Genomic DNA, 19,147 nt, shown 5'->3' on the forward strand with positions numbered 1-19,147 from the left:
CTATTTAGTTATTATAATACCTTATCTACTTATATACTTTAAGTTATCAATACTTTTCACTCTAAGATACAAATAATGAAAGAAAACGGCAAAAACTCGAAATAAACCTTTATTTTTTAGTCCAAACCGGAAGTTAACAGTTAGCCTTTATGCTAACTTGGCAAATTTAATGTTTAAACGTTTACTCGTTAAAAAACAGCAAAACGCGGACAAATTAGCCACATTTGTTCGTCGTATTGGATCGAATCACACTGTTCCGTTTGTTCTGCGTTGTTAAAAGCGGTGAACAATGTTTTAAAAGTGGTATTTTGCTGTTGGTAGCATGACGCAGGATTTGTCTGTGTTGACATAAGCAGCCTTCGTTAAAACGCGAGTAAATCCGAGTCACAAGACGTTTAACGACTGAAGAAGACGTCCGTTTGTCTCATTTCTTCTTCTCGCGGGTAAACCGAACATTAAACTTTCTCTTTAATCGAAAATCTAGCGTAATTAATGTGTATTTTGGTGTTGTGAACTAGTTTGCTGCATGTTTACAATGCAACTACAGGCTAATCATGTGAATGCGCAAAGTTGGATCGGATCGCCGCGGTGTATAATTATTTTTCCTCCTTGTTCAGCCCCAAGAAGGAAAAGAAGATGGTTACAGAATGAGCGGAAACAGTCGCGAAAACTTCCTTATAATATCAGACGAGCTGTCATTTGCGCGACAAGACGTTTTTGTCTGTAGCTTCTTTGGAAATGTTGTGAAATATCCAAGCTATGTTCCGAAAATTACGCACGACGCACGGAGGTACAGGGAGACCCGTGGATTTATGACGTGGTTTTCTCATTAATGATTGACGTTTATGTCGTTTTGTGGCTCATAGGCGCTGCTGCAGGGATGGAGACGGACTTTGAGAGGCTTCACCCGAGCAGTAGTGAGGAAGACGATGATGACGAGATGGTGGATATCGCCGGGGCCACGCTGGACTTTTCCTCCTCGGACGATGTGCCTCCTCTGGGCGCAGGTAGGGGGGTCGTACCGTGGTCTGTCTGGAGCTTTGGTTTTTGCGGTGACAGTGCATCTTAAGCCACGTTAAGATCTTATTACATCATCAAAAACATACTCGGTTTTGTGTTTTGTTTCATGCGCACATGTTAGTAATCCAAAAATCCTCCGTTCCACCTTGTGCAGTTTTCAAGTTAACAGCTATTTTACCTTTAGTTCAGTAGAAATGAGCAACTGAAGGGCTGAAATTATCCAAATTAATTTAGTGAAGGTGCATGGAGTTTAAAAACACAATGGACCACTTCTTACAGCACATTTCTGGGTATGTTTGTGAAGAGGAAACAACATTAAAACAGAGCTCAGAAAATAGCATAATAAGTGCAACTGTGAACTTACATATGTTTTACAGTAATACAAAAATATAGTTTATATAATTTATAGTGTAATACCATATTTTGGAACTATTCATTGACTAAATATAATAAAATATAGTAAAGGTCGACTGAAGAGTTAATAAGACTCCATATAACTTGTTTATATTTTGAAGTTCTTTACTGTTCTACTACTCTGGTGGCGCAGCGGTTAGTCTCATGCCTCACCAGAAGATCCGGGGATTAGCTCCAATTGTAAATGATATAAACTGTACATTTTTATTACTATAAGATGTATGCAAGTTCATGTTAGGCAGCGAGGGGTCTTTCTGTGTGGAGTTTGCATTTGCAGGTTTCCTCTGAGTTCTTCGGTTTCCCCTACCATACTCTCGCTATTGCTACTACTGCTACCACTACTACTACTAACATACCACCTTGCTAAATACAGCCTATTGCCTCTTAAGACGTATTTGGGTCTATTCTATCAATAAGCTTTTATGTTGGCATTTATTACATTGTTATGAGAGGAGTTTAGAATTGTAAATTTGGTGCATGTTGACTCTTTGCAGACATTTCAACTATTTCCAATTGAAGTAACAGTTTAAAAGCTCCAAAGAAATATGAACTTTTAAGTGCTTTACATACGAACCAATATCATTTTGTCTGACTTATTTCTTCCTCTAAGGATGGGCGAGTTATATAATTTAAAATCTATTTGTACTTTTGATTGTAGCTGCTGTCTCTTGTCTGGATGAATCATTTAGAGAGTAGATGTGGACTTTGTGGTTTTAGTCACAGCTTTGGTCGCATGGTTTGACTGAGTCAGGAACAAATGTGAAATCACTTATCTCCACTTTAAGTTATTCATTGACACCATTTTGTTTTGACTTGAATAAATAAGCAAAAAAGGATTTATATGGGGCAACAGCAGAAAGGAGGGGTTAATGTGTGGGTGAGTATTTTTTTGGTATTTATTTGTAAAAAGGCAGATTAAACTCATGACTCAGAAGTTTAATCTATCTTTATATAAATGCATTGTTTCCTTGTATGTTTTTCTGAGTAAATAGTTGTTTTTGCATGGACTCCTTCTGCATGTGTGGTCTTGTGAACGCAGTTTGGGTCAGATATATACAGATACGTAACAGTTTTGAACTAATCGATCAGCAGTACATGTTTTTAGTCAAATACAGCCCTCGATAACAGCTCCAGGGAGTCTTTCAGGACACAGAGGTAGTAGCTTTGCCTGGTGACATCATCGTGCTTAGGTATTAGGTATCTGTTGGCAGTTCCCCTAGTTCATACTGCTTTTGTGTATTTGGGCAAGACGCTACATTATGCCACCACATATTATTTATTTATGTTATGGGACTGGTATTGCAGGTTAATTGAAATCACAATTTTAATATTTAATACAATTTTTCCCTCATATTGTTTGATTACGATTTTGATGTGATTTTATTTTCAAAAATTAAACATGGCTTTCAATGTTGTCATTTGAAACACCAGCAGTATATACTTTTAATCAGTGCCATTAAATGTTAAAATAATGCGGTTTCTTTCTCCAAAGTCATGTGTCTGCTCCACTACACTTTTTAGTTGTAGTTTGACTTCTGTTTCCTTGAGGCTATATTAAGTTGTTAAGTCTGTTAACTCCTGGCTGACTCATTGCTGAACTTGTTGTTGAGAAACTGGTTTGTTTGAGACACTTTAATGTTTGGAGAAGAAACTAGTAACATCCAAGTTTAAAGGGCCCATATTACACTATTTCTGTCTGTGTTATAATGTTGCTTCCTCATCAAACACAGACCTGGAGTTATGTTTTGTTCCATTGTTTCAAATCCTGCATATTTATTCTTAGTTCCTCTCTCAGACAGAAAACACTCTGTTCCACCTTGTGATGTCACGTGGTAATACAGGAAGTGCTCCATTGTGTTTTTAAACTTCATACACCTTCACTAGAATCATTTTGATATTCTACCTCATCTCTAACGACCAAAAGGTGAAAAGGAGCTGTTAACATGAAAACTACCACTACATGACATCACAAGGTGGAACAGAGCATTTTGAGCTTTGGAGATGTAACAGACTTATTATAAAGGACCGTATCTTGCCCCCGGTCTTAAAGTGATGTGGTGATGGCATCTGAATCAATCTATGACTGTCATGGCTTTTAAAATCACCGCCAGTGGGGGTGATGTCTGCAGTGTTTGGCTCATTACAAAGCATCAAAGAGAGGTGTTAGTTTGGTATTTTTAGAATTCTGGGAATGCAGTGAACGTGCCACACCACGCCCTCTATTTGTTCCTGTCCACCTGATATTTAGGGACGGCACACCTCTTGTTTACAGCTCCACGCCCCACGATAGTGATGGACAGATGACCTCACCTTTTTTGAGGTCGACACATTTGGCCCATGACTGCCCCACGCTCTCAGCGGATTATCTCACTAACACTACTGCGGCGTTAAGACCAGGAGCAAGATACGGCCCAAAGGATTATTCAAACATGAAAAACTGAACTAAACACAACTCCGGGTATTTTTTTGAGGAGGTAACAACATTTTGCGTAATATAGGACTTTTAAACAAACATGAAAGTAAAGATTTGAGTCTGTATAATCTCTCATTTGTCTAGGAGTGGTGTAATGTAGTGGTGGTAGATTTGAATATTAAAGATTTGTGTATTGAATTTTACCATAATATTTAAGTTCCGTCTTAACTTTAAACTACAAAAATGGTCTGACTGTAAAAACTGATTAATGTAAATTCACACCTTGTTTAAAGGGTCATACTGACAAAAAGAATATCTCAAACAACATCTCAACTCTTTGTAATGCAACTGGGCAATACTGAGGTTGAGGTTTTAGTATCTCACAATTAAAATTAAACACAACAGACAAATTAAACCGAAATATCACTGTAGACATGCTTCAGTTTTTGCTTTTAATACTTCCATCATGAAAACCTGACACGGCCCAGGACCAAACTGTTATCACTCAAGCTCATATTGACATTTCATTCAGAGATTTTGGAGAAATAGTTTTGCAGAGTTCAGAGCAGGACACATTATTTCACCATAGTGTTGTATAAAGTGTAACTGGAGCAAAGGCTACAACTGTTTTCATTCATAGGAAATAAACTAGTAAGATATACTCTATTTCGATACCAAGGAACACACTTCATATACATTACCAATTCCGACGCCACAATGATAATGAAAACTATCTTCACTTTCAACATTAAACTGTAGTGCTTTCTGTTCTATTCCCATGTGGCCTTATATCTGTTTTGACACTACTTTTGGTATCGATTAGTATCAGATTTTTGATTATTTTGGCCACCCTATTTACAATTTTAAATGTACTATGCACCTTTTCTAGAGGGTACAAACCTTCTTGTCTCCCTGAAGATGTTATTGCTTTACCTGGAATGTTCAATAGTATGGCATTAAACGTTTCTAGTCTCGCTTTTATTCAGTTTGTTTTAAAATACCTCTTGAAAAACGTGCTTTCTCACTGTGAGCGGGGGTCCCTCTCCACAGACCGGACATGTAACTTAACTGTGACATCACCTAGTTGTTTCCATAAGTTTAATGCTGTACTGTGAAACAATCTAAGCAAAGAAACATCATGGATCTTCCTCTACCAGAAAAGATACATAGTGAACCTTTAAGTATGCCAACATGGTGTTTTTCTATTCTTTTGTAGTTGTTTTTTTGTGATTCAAAAGAAAACCACAGAAAACCGAGCTGATTTCACTATTGTAGGGCTCCAGTTGGTGTGATGAAACCACGATTTCCAGTTTGGGAAAAAGAAGAGAAGTACAAAAATACAGGAAACGGCGCCGAGTTCTAAAACTGAATGTCTCGAATCAACACAGACTCCATCCAAAATGCTGCGAAAATGTATGCACAAGGAAGGCATTTTTCTGTCAGGTGTAATTGACAACACCTTTATTTTGTTAAATGCAGAGTTGTGTTTTAGTTTTTAGGGAGCCATTGTCTGTGTGAATTTTGGTAACTCTGCATTTAACAAAAATAAAGGTGTTGTCAATTATTTGTATTAGTGTAATCATAACTATTGTCTAATTCTAACTCTAAAATGAAATAAGTAATCTACTCTGTCATATGCACTTTAATTTAAGCTTTTTATTGTTTGGTTTTGCACATTTTTTATCACGTTCAAACACTGCTCACAAGGAAGCATTAATCATTATTTAATTTCCTCTAAATGTCCAAATGTGATGTAATTAATAACATGACCTGCCCTGTTCCCACGGTGAGAAGACCTCAGGAGATCAAAGTTCATCCCAAACTGAGACGATTTGTGCAAGACTTCTGTGAACCGAAAATCAGCACAAATCATTAGTTACGAGCAAAAGGCGTCATTAAGGTCAATGTTTTGTAAGAAATGCACAAACTTGCAGTTCCTACATTTGTCTGTTTTTGTCTCAGAACAACTTTGAGGACAAAAAAGTAGGTTACACCTTTTAGAAGTATTCAGTGTGTTACTTGTGGACATTTCTTTGTACATTTTGGCAAAGTTCAGTTTTGTATTTCATCACATGAGCCATTCATACATGTGCATATGACAAATTAGACTAATTCCACTAAAACATAGTTGACATCGTTATATTTATGATTTTACTACAAATCTTGCCTGTTTTTTTTCTATTTTTAAATTTTTTGTCAAGTTTATGATTTTACTTCCTGGTTGGACATAAGTGTTACCTAGCAACCATAAGGTTAACAAGGGCCAAACTGTCTAAACTGTCAAAACAATGCCTTCCTTGTGGTTAAATTGTTTTTGCATTTTTGGAGTTTTCTCTGTTGATGCCACAGGTACAGTGATTCAGTTTTAGACCTCAGCGCTGCCATTTAACTTATTTTCACTTAACTGGTTTTAATCCATCCATTTTCTTCCATTTATCCGGGACCAGGTCGCTGGGGCAGCAGTCCAAGCAGGGACTCCCAGACTTCCCTCACCCCAGACACTTCCTTCAGCTCCTCCAGTGGGACCCCAAGGTGTTCCCAGGCCAGCCAACTGGTGTAAAACTATGATAAATAGTGATCCCAAGTACTATCCCACCAAACCAAGTCCTAATTAGAAAAACATGAAAATGCACTAGGGCTGAACGATTTGAGAAAAAACATCGACTCACATTTTTGCTGAGAAGTATTGTGATTGCCATTCGATTTACAAGTTTTTATAATGTGATTCTGTTCAAAGTTACAGAACACGTCCAGAAGAATTGAGAAAAAGACGATATGAACTGGCAAACTAATACAAGAATCTCATTTCAGAACATGTTTGTAGCAGTTTTATGGTGAATTAGACAGGGAATTTAGTTTTTTACAGAGGAAATGATGCTACTTCAAAGACAACACCATTTCTAATTTCATTCAGATTGTGATTTTGATTCAGTTGTGATTAATCTTGCAGCCCTAACCAGCACTTTAACCTAGAATGAACCACAGCCCTGCTCTCTAGGAAAACTTACATTAAACGTGTGGTTCATGTGTTTCAATTCCACTCTGTTTGTCTACGATTTCCAAAGCTATGAAGCAACCTCCGGTCACCGAGAGGTCAAACCTGGGACTGAGAAACTGATGTCTGTGGGAGGTAAAGATGCATTGTGTAACTTTACTGGAAGATGGCCTGTCATAGGGCTGCAAGATTAATCACAATCAAATCGAAACCGCAATTTGAACGGACACAATTGGTAAATCAGAAAGGTTGCAGTTTTTGTCCGATGATCAGGAAGGGTGTGCCAGCATGCTAGTTTTTGTTAGCTCTACGTTGACGGCAAAATTCCGGCTTCTGAAAGTTGTGAAAAGTGCTTGTAAACTCATCGTGGTGAATAATTAGGATGCTCTAAATGCATAAGGTAAGTTAAGAATAAGTTTGGATCCCTGCAAACCGTTTGACAGTAAAAATCAGATACAGCAGCTTTAAGTTTCTATAAATTCTCTTAAAAATTCCGGTGAAATGAATGTTTAGTTTATGTTTATGACCCATATCGCTCAGTATTCCTGGTAATGTTTTGATTTTCCAGCCTTTACCTCAGTGCAGAGCGGGTGAACGACCTTATAAACATCCAGTGATATCATATTTACGCAGAGGCTAACCCCAGACTGTCCCCAAACAAAACTACAACTCCCACAATGCTTTTCCTTGTCCCTCCAGCCAATCAGGGCTCAATCCCACTGCCATGTGACCAATCAGAGAGCAGCTCCATGGAAAGGCTCTTCCCACATGGTTCACAGGAGGGCGAGGGATGCATTTTGGCTTGGAGCACCACAGACAGGAACATGTTTGAATGACACTATCAAAATGGGCTGGGAGTTTTGGACTAAACAGATCGATGAAGAGGAATTGATTGAAAGTGATGGTGAGTTTACAGAAATGTGAACATTTTAGTTTAGTTTTGATCGTCGAGGCAGTATTGACGTTTGGATTGTACATTTGGTTGTCAGTCAGTTAATTTGACAGTTTGAGGGATTTTCACTACTACACATATTTATAATTGTCTTGTTAAATTAAAGGTTCAGTTACTTGTTTTTATGGAATTTTTGTCATTTTTGTTTGAATTCTTTCAAGCCGGGCCTATTGTTTGCACAACGTAAACATTCTATCTGTTATCTTAAGAATATAGTTTCAGAACTACTACTACTACAACTGCTACCACTAACACTACGTCTACTACTACTTCTACTATTACTACATTTTGTCATTCATATGCCTAAATGACTCCTCCTACTACTGCTACTACGTTTTGTCATTCATATGTTTATAAGATACTGTTAGCCGGTTAGATAATTTTGGCTCATTTACTTGAAGTTATCAAAACTAGCATTGTCTTGTTAGCAGAATGTCGACTGGAACAAACTCGTAACAAGTTATATCTTTTAAATTGTAAATTATATGTCTCTAAAATGCAGTAATGCAGTGTTTTAGTCAATAGTAACTCAACTGTCAAGTAGTAAATGATTTTGTCATGTGTGAAAATATAAGCAGTCTTTTGTTAGCTATCAGATTGTCCCATCATATATTTAACCTTTAGTCCATCAGTTTTGCCTTAAGTGATCTTTTACCTGCTTTTTCACTGATCTAATCACATTTTTGCATTGTTTAATGATTATGTTCATTTACAATCCTGAGTTCGCTAAAACGTGTGACTTGGGTCCTTTAAGGTTTTATAATTCAAGGCATTTCACTTGTAAAAGTTGATTTGTTTTCACGACTGGGTCAATAAATAATATGTAACTTTATGCTAGATAGGCTACAGTGTAGGTGCAACAGTCAGATACTTTTTTACTTCTTATATTGATATAAAGTATTTTTATTCTCAGCACAAAACTGCATTGGATTTCTAAGCAATATTGTTCACCATTTCTTTTTTTAAAATGGTGTTGTAATGCCCTTGTGTTTTTGCCGTGTTGTGATTCTAAGAAAAGGGTTCAGAGTACAACCCCTGGTGTTTATAAAGAAAACCCTTTCAAAATAAAATACAGTCACTGATAAAGATGATTTTTAAACCAGTTATCAGATAAAAAACTGTACATTTATTTTTGCAAACTTTGGAAATGTACAAAAATGTAAATGAATTTGATCATTTTGTTTTAATATGACAGCGAATCTCTCCAGTGCATTCAAATAAACAATTTGATTTTGATAAACAATAATCCAGTGAATTTCCCCTTTGGCTAAAATTGTCTTGGAAATATACCATGAATGTTTAGAATTTGTAAAAAAGAACTGCTTAAAGAAATGTCACTATATGAAAGCTCAGAACCTTCAGAATTCACTCACTGAGCTGTAGAGGCTGCACTAGCACTGATTCATGGTTGTCTGCAGGTGCTGGGGTTTAAGTAGTGACGATTCAGATCAGAGAGACTCATTTTAGGTTTAAACCAACTGGATTTCAGCTTTGAAACTGGCAACCCAAAAGAGAGACTCATGTGAGGCTCATTCTGCTTTGTGATTGGAAACCATAAACAGCTTGGCCATCAGGTCCAGTGTTTTTTTTATTGTTATCAGTAAAAGCTGTTTTTGATATGAACGTGTTGACCTCATATCTGCGGACACAGTTTGCTCCTTTAATAATCTTTTCTGAGCTGTATGGTACGGCAGTGGGTCAAAAACTACCCAAACAAAAGTATTGTAGTTTAGGACACTGGCTCTTTGTTATCTGATATTTAAATGGACTGAGAGCAATAAACAAGGTGTAAAATATTCCAGTGTGGCTTTAACCTAGTATCAGCTGACTCTAAAGATCCTCTGTTATGTAACAGTTTAGTTTAGTCATTGACCAACCTGTAAATCCAGTTTATTTTCAGAGCTCCCATTAAGTACACAGTGAGGTATTTCATCCATATAAATCCTAGTAAAGGGGTGAATCATGTGGGGACATTTTTAATTAAATTAAATCAGGACTTGACCAAGACAAAACCAAGACAAAACCAAGACATAACCGGACTAGAATGGGACTAGAATGGGACTAGAATGGGACTAGAATGGGACTAGAATGGGACTAGAATGGGACTAGAATGGGACTAAACCAGGGACTAAACCAGGACTATTGTGAATGCAGCTTTTGTTTTTCATTCCAGCGGAGTTTAAAACCAGCTGAACCAGTTTGCTGAGATTAGATTTTTTTTTGAGTCTCTGCCTCACGACTGTACTCATTCCCCCTTCTCTCCCTCTTTTTCTCTCTTTGTTCCAGGAGGTTTGGAGGACTATTTCGGCAGCAGCAGTAGTAGCAGAGGTGGAGGAGGCATGAAGAATGGGACCGGGCCCAAACTGGTGGACCCTATGGAAGACCCTCTCCCCGGAGTGGGGACCTATGAGGACTTCAACACCATCGACTGGGTCCGGGAGAAGAGCAGAGACCGAGACAGACACAGAGAGGTGAGAGAGGGAGAGGTTTGGGAGGGAGGGAGAGAGGTGGAGAGGGAGAGAGAGAGAGAGAGAGAGGGGAGGGAGAGAGGTGGAGAGGTGGAGAGGGAGAGAGGTGGAGAGGGAGAGAGGGAGGGGGAGGGTGGGAGAGGGGAGGGAGGAGAGAGGTGAGAGAGGGAGAGGGGAGGGAGGGAGAGGGGAGGGAGGGAGGGAGAGAGGTGGAGAGGGAGAGAGAGAGAGAGGGGAGGGAGAGAGGTGGAGAGGGAGAGAGGTGGAGAGGGAGAGAAGGAGGGGGAGGGTGGGAGAGGGGAGGGAGGAGAGAGGTGAGAGAGGGAGAGGGGAGGGAGGGAGAGAGGTGGAGAGGGAGAGAGAGGGAGAGAGGTGAAAAGGAGAGGGGAGGGAAGTTAGGAAGGAAGAAAGGAAGGAAGGAGAGGTGAGAGAGGGAAGGGAGGAAGGAAGGAAGGAAGGAGAGGTGAAAGAGGGAAGGAAGGAAGGAAGGAAGGAGAGGTGAAAGAGGGAAGGAAGGAAGGAGAGGTGAAAGAGGGAAGGAAGAAAGGAGAGGTGAAAGAGGGAGGGAAGGAAGGAGAGGTGAGAGAGGGAAGAGAGGAAGGAAGAAGGGAGAGGAGGGTGGGAGAGAGGGATAGGGAGAGGTGAGGGGAGAAAGGGAGAAGGAGAAGGGAGAGAGGGAGAAGGGAGGGAGCCTGGGAGGGACATGCAAACTCCACACAGAAAGGCCCGGGCAACTTGGCAATCGAACCCGGAACCTTTTTGACTGTGAAATGTGAGCGTATCTTCATAATAATAACACATAATAGACTCTACAACAATACCACGTTCAAGTTTCATATAGAGCACATTTATCACATGCACAGACGCAAACTTTGCATGGTGAATTTGAATTTTCTACAAGACCTCATTTGTTTGAGTTGTGATAAGCTCTAAGTGAAAATTGTCTGTTGTTGACACCTGAAAGCTAAAGCTGCACCTTGTTCCTTTTCTGGTGGAAACCACAGACTGTATAAAGAAGTGAACTGAGTGAGTGTGACGTCACCCACAACGTTCAGCTCCAGTCAAATGAAGCTCATCGACGCTAGAGCAGTTATAGGGGTGAATTTGGAGCCGAGTTATATATATGGAATTCCGACCACGAGTATCATAGCAACCAAAGAGCCAATCTGGAGTGACGCTGTTGAAGGTAACGCCCCTTCCCGCCCACACCGCTGGTTTAGCACTGCTGTCAATCAAACCTGTTGCTAACGCTACTGAAAGCGACCTCAGAGAAAGAAGGCGTCTGAGTTGTCTGTTCATATCTTGATTTATGGACACAATGGCGTAATAAAGACACCCGGATCATGTAGAGCGGGTTAATATGAACATTTTAAGACCAAAATGATAAGCCTGATGGTGAACAAGGGTGGCTACAGTTCACTTTCTATTGAAAAACTGTGAATCAGTGGAGCCGGAAGCGTGCCCATGTTCTCTTCCTGTTGCGAGGTGGCTAGCAGGTTAGCGATGTCCATTTCTATATTCAGTCCAGGGTGGAAACTGGTACTTCTTCTACTTGAAAACGATCTCAAATACTCACTAATATACTCACTGATATTTCCTTGTGTTCTAGATCACAAAAAAGAGCCGCCAGTCGACTGTGGCTCTGCTGAGGAGTGTGAGTGATGCGTTTTCAGGCTGGCTCCTCATGCTGCTGGTCGGGCTCATGGCAGGTACAATACACTTGATTATAACTCCCTCTGCTGGAGTTTCATCCCAACGTTCTATTGGTCAATAATATTTAACACAGATGGGGGCAGATAAAATTGATATGGTTAAAATCAGGCCTGTCATGATAAGACAATTTGAAGTGCGATAACTTGGTGAAGTAGATGCAGACGATAACGATAATGAAACCAAACCATAGCAAGCAGAATTATGCCCAAAAATACTCTAAATGTTCAAAATAGTTAAAAATCATGAGCTGCAATAAGGATACAGCACTTAAGTAATTAGTTTGTATCCATCATGAGTCATAGAAGTTCATAATTCAAACTTCTACATTTCAAATCTTATCATAATGCAATTTTATTTATTTTTTGTTCCATTTGTCATGTATTGAATAATAAGTCAATAAGTCTGTGATGAACACGGGCTTAACCACAGAAAATCACATAGTATAAAAACACAAAATATACTTGTAAATGTGTTTAGTTGAGATTAGTCATGTGTATTTGAGGGGTTTTCATTTGGCAAACTGTTCTTCATGTTCTACTATGATTAGTTTATTTAAATTTTATGACAACATTTAGCATTTTTGATGAAGACAAAATCGAGGTAAAATAGGTTTTACTGGACAAATACTTACAGACATGTAGACCCTATAATAGGTTTTTTTGTTTACTTTGTTTTGTTTTTCACTTTAACTAGTTATATTACCAAAAATTCAACTTTTTGTGAAGCTCAAATATAATTTTGAGTCTAGAAAACAGTATTGTTTGTAACAGAAAAGCAAACAAACTAAAATGTCAATACTGTAGCTTATTTTTGTCGGAGATAAACTTTGTGCCATTTAGTTCCTATATGAATTATTAATTAAAAGTGAACTGTGGTTTACTTCTCTAATTATATTTAGCCTCCCTTCCGGACTGTAGAATATTCTGCTGACAGAGTTTAAGGGGCTTATATTCAGCTAAACCGTCTTTTCTCTCTGTAACCCTGTTCTAATGTGATTAAATGTTCCATAGTGGAGCTTTAACCATGTTCTAAAGTAGTGTCCTCCTCAAAAACATCCCTGCAGATGGGTTTTGTTTCATTCACACATGTCTGACTAATCCTACAGAATCCTAAAACATTTTGTACAGACATAGAAGATTGTACCAGTTTTTGTTTCACATGGACACACCCAGTAATTATAGAAATATTAACCATAAATCAGGTCAACAGATCTGCAGATATCACAGCACCAAGTTCCACCTGAGAATTCTGACCTGTCTCCAGCTCAGGTTAAACTAAAATCTGCTGATGTCACGTGACCACGCTAGCTAGCTCACTGTGTGTCAAAGCTAACAGTCACTTTTATTAAAATCAGAAAACATAAAATAAACAATTTATCAAAATTCAAATTAATTAGAATAAAGACTATCCCATTATTTTTAAATGTAGAATACTTGAGTTTATGGCATTGTTTTAATGTTTATTATGCCTCAAAATTAGCATTAACGTTAGCATTGAGACACAAACATCTCTTTCTAAACACAGAACAAAAATGTATATCTAGATTTTTTTTTGTTTTTTTTTGTTTTGCATTATCTTGATATCAATATTCAGACAATATTGTAACAAAGTTTAGCACAAAACATGAATCGAGCAAAAAACTAATCACAAAAGGGCAGAAATATCAATTTATGAAAGTTTACACTGGACTTTTTTTTTCTCTTTTTATGGCCATTTTTAATAGATTTTACTGAAAAAATTCTCGATATTCAAATTTTGCATTTCTAGAAACCAACAACTGCGATATTATTCATTTTATACTTTATCACACCCCCCTCTCCTGACCTCTCTCTGTCGCAGGTGCGTTGGCGGGCGGCATAGACATCGCGGCTCATTGGCTCACAGACCTTAAAGAGGGCGTGTGTCTGGTCGGGTTCTGGTTCAATCACGAGCACTGCTGCTGGACGTCCAATGAGACCACATTTCAGGAGCGGGACCGCTGCCCCCAGTGGCAGACCTGGGCACAGCTCATCGCCGGACAGTCCGAGGTACCACCGCAGTGTTTTTATATTGTGTTTTATACTGTTTTTACCACCAATTACTCATTTACATCACACACATTAGATGAATCATTAAAGAGAGGGTTTTACACTTCTTTGGGGTTGGGTTGCAAGATGAATTATGAGATCATTATGAAATGAAGTAATTTTTGAACTATAATTTTTTTTCAGAAACAACTAAATGCCTGGTCTTATTCTGCATAAAAAATGCTCACCCTGTAGCTTAGATCAGTTCAAACATGTTTTGAAATGTTGTTCTTGTACTAGTTTGTCAACACATAGCATATTTAGGTCACTATGTTACTTTTTATTGAGGTAACACGATTAACATGCATGGATGACATATAAAACAACTTTAGGCATGTTTTTGATGAGGGAACGTTATATAATAAAGCTTCAAGTTGATTTTGCCATATGCCTTCCATTTCATTTACATTAAACTGCCTCTAATCCTCATACTCGTTTTAATCACTTGAAAAATAACACATTTTTAACCAAGGTTTCAGAAATGTGTTTAGTCTAGTAAAACTATCCACTCATACTAGTGTACTGTAGCTCCATCTACTGTTCACTTGTAGACATTGCATTGCACATATCTTGGAATATTTTAACTCAATGTTTCTATGTGTCTGTGTTTCTGAGGCTTTGATGGCCCCCATATGTTTAAAATTGAAGTGTAACGGTCAAATATGTCCAGTTCAATTTGTATAACTGTCAGACTGCAGATTTCCTGACCTGGTTTATGGTTAGTATCTCCTTGAATACTGAAACTATCCATTTGAAACAAAAACTGGCACAAAGTTCAACGTCTTCTCTGTCAGCCATAAGATTAATATGACAAGTTTGTGGAGCCAGTCCCAAACAAATGATAAGGTTCAATATTTGTGGATCAGATGTTTGATTTTTCTTTAAAAAAACAGTGAATCTCTCATAGAGTTATACAGGCACCTGCTCTCCATCTGAAACTGTCATTATCAAATTCCATAATGTGAACACAATACCTCATGTACCTGTTCTCTCCTCTAGGGGGTGTTTGCGTACATAGTGAATTACCTCATGTACCTCTTCTGGGCTCTGATCTTCTCTCTTTTGGCGGTGACTCTGGTTCGGGCATTTGCTCCGTACGCCTGCGGCTCTGGAATCCCAGAGGTAAACAACCGAATCACATCGTTCAAACTGTCATAGAAGCAGGGGAAGGTAGTACATTTAATTGAGTAACTTTTTAAAGGAATTGTAATTTTCAGAATACTTTTCAAGCACATGCGTAGGTGGGTGAAACTGTTGTATTTGGCTAAAAAATAATCATGTATTTTTTTACCATATTTTTGATCAATGAAAAACAAAAATTAAGGCATATTTGTTATTAACCCAACAGGTATGATTAAAAAAAAATATAAAAAAATATTAAAAACAGTTGCACCTTACACATTGCATATTTCCTGTTTCAAATTCTATTTCCTGTTTCAGATAAAGACGATTCTGAGTGGGTTCATTATTCGGGGGTACTTGGGGAAGTGGACCCTCATCACCAAAACCATCACCCTGGTCCTGGCCGTGTCGTCTGGGCTCAGTCTGGGCAAAGAGGGCCCCCTAGTGCACGTGGCCTGCTGCTGCGCCAACATCCTCTGCCACCTGTTCACAAAGTACAGGAAGAACGAAGCCAAACGCAGAGAGGTGAGACCTAAATGTGTCTCTCTGTGACTCCATGGGGTCCTATTCTATGTGAAAGCTGCCAACTGTGTAGTTTAGACCTCTACTCACATATAATAATAATAATAATAATAATAATGACACTTATTTATAGAGGACTTTTAAAAACAAGGTTTACAAAGTGCTGCACACTTTGCTTAGAACAATAATACAAAAATAATAAAAATGATAGCATGCAGGAACCATACAAAAAGAGACAATGAAGCAGTCAGAGACAAGTAACAACTGAACTAATACATAAATAAATACATAAATGAATAAATAAAAACAGTTAAAGGCCAATTGTTAAAAATGAGTTTTAAGCAGTGATTAATGTAAAGTTGTTGTTTTTTTTTGTTTTTTTTTTGTGGAGGGTCTGTCACCTGCTTGTCTCCATGGAGATGTTATTGCTTTACCAGGAGGGTTCCACAGTATGACATTAAACATGTCCATTTCTATTTAGACAATCAGGTGATGCCGCATGACCAAGTTACAGATCAGACCTATGGAGAGGAGACCCCACTCACTGTAATAATGCAAAGGAATGTTTTTGGAAAAAAAGATGCATAACATGGTAAATGCATGTCAGATGGGTTGAATGCCATACTGTGGAACATTCCAGGCAAAGCAATTACATCTACATGGAGGCAAGCGGACCCTCCACCAGAAAGTTACGTAGAGCGACGGTAATGAAACTACAGCTGTAAATTTTACACTGTATTTTCTGTGTTTTCAGGTTTTATCAGCAGCTGCAGCGGTGGGAGTGTCCGTAGCGTTCGGAGCCCCGATCGGAGGAGTCCTCTTCAGTTTGGAGGAGGTAAAAAAAACAAAAAAACAAATTAACTTCCTAAAACATCGTAAATTCCCCTGTTTTCAGGAGTTAAATCAACCTCATAAATCAGAGGTTTAGTGATGTACAGTCAGACCCTGAGCTCAGACTCTCTGCTCCAACTCCCAAAGGATTTCCATCAAACATAAACTTTAAGAAATACGAGCGAGGATTTTCTGAGAATCTTCAAATTTATTACAAAAGTAGATGATTCTTTCACTTATACTTTACAGAATGTATTTTTGCTTTTTTTTTACTTTTAAGACTAGACTGAAAATCAACGTCTTCTCCCTGATCTTGGGTCTCTTGGTTTTGTATTGATCTTTTCCTATGTTTTGTGTTATCTTTATATTTCTTTTTTGTTAACTTTTTGTGTGAAGCCCTTTGGTCAGCTCAAGTTTTTTTTAAATGTGCTATATAAATGAACTTGAACTGAGTTAAATTTGCATAATGAACAACTTTGCTAAATCAACTTTTAAGAGTTTTTTAACCCACTCAGAGTTGTATTTATTCTTCCTTATTCAGTCAGTTAAGATAAATACTTTGTGATTAAAAATGTTAAAAATATCAAATTACGTTCAATTGGGTTCTTTTAGGTCTGTTTAAGTTCATTTTGGTTCATATTCCTTCATATGGGGTCATTTTGGTCCATTTTTGTCTTTAAAACTGTATCAGGGTCAAAGCTGTATATTTTCAGATTTATGATTAACGATGAGCGTGACATCTTCATTTCTGTCAACATGTCTCCAATAGTTTATAGATCGAGATGGTGTAATCCCTCATTATTTATAGATTTGTCCAAGTATTTTACGTTTGTGTTGTAAATTTCTCTGGTGTCTGAAGTCGGCCATTTTGAACTGTAAATCTGAATATTTGTTTGTCTCCCCGTGAACAACAATATCTCTATACTCCATTTTGTTCTTATGTAAAATATAATAGAAATACATTTTAACATTAGTATTTACTGATGCCGGTGTGCCTATTTTTCACTGATCATGTACTTTAACGTTAGTGCTTCAAATTATTGTTCAATAGATAATCCTAGATAAAAATAAAAATGTGAGTTTGTCAAAAGTATTGATACTGATCGATACTAAAACCACTATTGAAGCTAAATACTCATTTGAGCACATAGTAATACCACAGACAATATATTCGCCCATGGAAAGTACTACAATGATGTTGAAAATCACATGCTATTGTTTAACGAAATCATCATCGTGGTATCAAAATCGGAATTGAGTATCGAGTCTATTCCTTAGTATCGAAATCAAATTTGAAAACCTAAAACATTCTAATTTGACACACAGAAAATTTTTACAATATTAAAATAATTTCCTGAAATATAAAAAATTAAAAAAAAACTAATTTGCCTTAAGAAATGATTATTGTATCATATGTTTTAATCAAAAGCATCACTGTGTTTATTTTGACAGGCCTGAGAAATAAGATTGAAGATATGCAACATTAGAATTAGGTTTAACTGTAAAGTAAATAATTCAATAAATAATAAAAATAAATAGGGCCGTTTGGCTTGTTTGGTCGATTAATCGGTCGATGCAGTCTTATGGAGTCTTGGTATTTATTTTATTAACATTATAAGGATTTATTTGGCCCAATAGCAGAGATGAAAAGACATTTATTGAGTTAGCTGACGATTTCGGAGTGAATCATGAGTTTAACCTGCCTTTTTTACATATAAGTACATCATTTCATATTACTTTTCAGTTTGAATGTTTGTTTTTGCATGAATTCTTGTGCAGATGTGCTGTTTTTGGTACAGTTTAGGTCAAATACATGGTCAGATCATATTGAAAAGTTCTGAAAGCTTTTGCCACGCCCTCTTTTTAGTAGACTAATCGATCAGCAGGACATGTCTTTGAATTTCTTTAGTTAATTTCATCCCAAAAAATGATAGTAGTTGTCATTATCATCTCATTTTGCTGGCCATACTTTTGTAACTTTCATTTTCTATTTAGTTATCATTGCCTTTATTCATATTAACTAACATGTTTTGTTTTGTGTTTTTAGGTGAGTTATTACTTCCCTCTGAAGACTCTGTGGCGGTCTTTTTTCGCCGCCCTGGTGGCCGCCTTCACACTACGCTCCATAAACCCCTTTGGAAACAGTCGCTTGGTGCTGTTCTATGTGGAGTTTCACGCTCCGTGGCATCTGGTTGAATTAGCACCGTTTATTCTGCTCGGGATCTTTGGAGGCCTGTGGGGGGCGCTGTTCATTCGAGCCAATATCGCGTGGTGCAGGAGACGTGAGTATAAAACATAGTTGAACATAATAATTTCAGATTTCATGAATGCTAAAAGGACTTTCTGAGCTTTGACATGAGACAAACTTGTATGTGTCTCTATCTGCAGGCTAAGGCTCCGGACACACAGGAGATGCATTTTTTAACTTTTAGAAGGTCCCCCACCTGCTTCACAATGTTATATTATTGCTCTGCCTGGAATGTTCCAAAGTGTGGCATTAAACTGATCTATCATATTGTGACCTGAATAATAATTACAGATGAATCAAATCATGTTGATGGTAATGATTAATGGTGGATAATGACATTCCAGGTTCAATGGGGGTTGAAGTAATGTTTTTAAACCATATTA

At 37.7% G+C, this 19,147-nt stretch overlaps 1 protein-coding gene across 3 annotated transcripts in view; it reads left to right on the forward strand.

Annotated features, from left to right (window-relative positions):
- The first annotated feature begins 229 nt into the window (after positions 1–229).
- clcn5b (chloride channel, voltage-sensitive 5b) overlaps positions 230–19,147 on the forward strand; it is a 34,094-nt gene continuing 15,176 nt past the window's right edge. Inside the window, exons 1-9 of one of the 3 annotated variants that reach the window (XM_033983547.2) lie at positions 230–443; positions 867–1,007; positions 10,081–10,265; positions 11,872–11,971; positions 13,815–14,002; positions 15,041–15,163; positions 15,482–15,688; positions 16,440–16,520; positions 18,564–18,798. In XM_033983547.2, the coding sequence (XP_033839438.1) occupies positions 881–1,007; positions 10,081–10,265; positions 11,872–11,971; positions 13,815–14,002; positions 15,041–15,163; positions 15,482–15,688; positions 16,440–16,520; positions 18,564–18,798 (1,246 nt within the window). In that variant the 5' untranslated portion in view covers positions 230–443; positions 867–880. Of the gene's footprint in view, positions 444–563; positions 791–866; positions 1,008–7,625; positions 7,747–10,080; positions 10,266–11,871; positions 11,972–13,814; positions 14,003–15,040; positions 15,164–15,481; positions 15,689–16,439; positions 16,521–18,563; positions 18,799–19,147 lie in introns of those variants that run through there. The other 2 variants (XM_033983546.2, XM_055228838.1) reach the window with 2 other exon arrangements.

The sequence above is a fragment of the Periophthalmus magnuspinnatus genome, chromosome 18 (assembly GCF_009829125.3).
Source record: "Periophthalmus magnuspinnatus isolate fPerMag1 chromosome 18, fPerMag1.2.pri, whole genome shotgun sequence".
Classification (NCBI taxonomy): domain Eukaryota; kingdom Metazoa; phylum Chordata; class Actinopteri; order Gobiiformes; family Gobiidae; genus Periophthalmus; species Periophthalmus magnuspinnatus.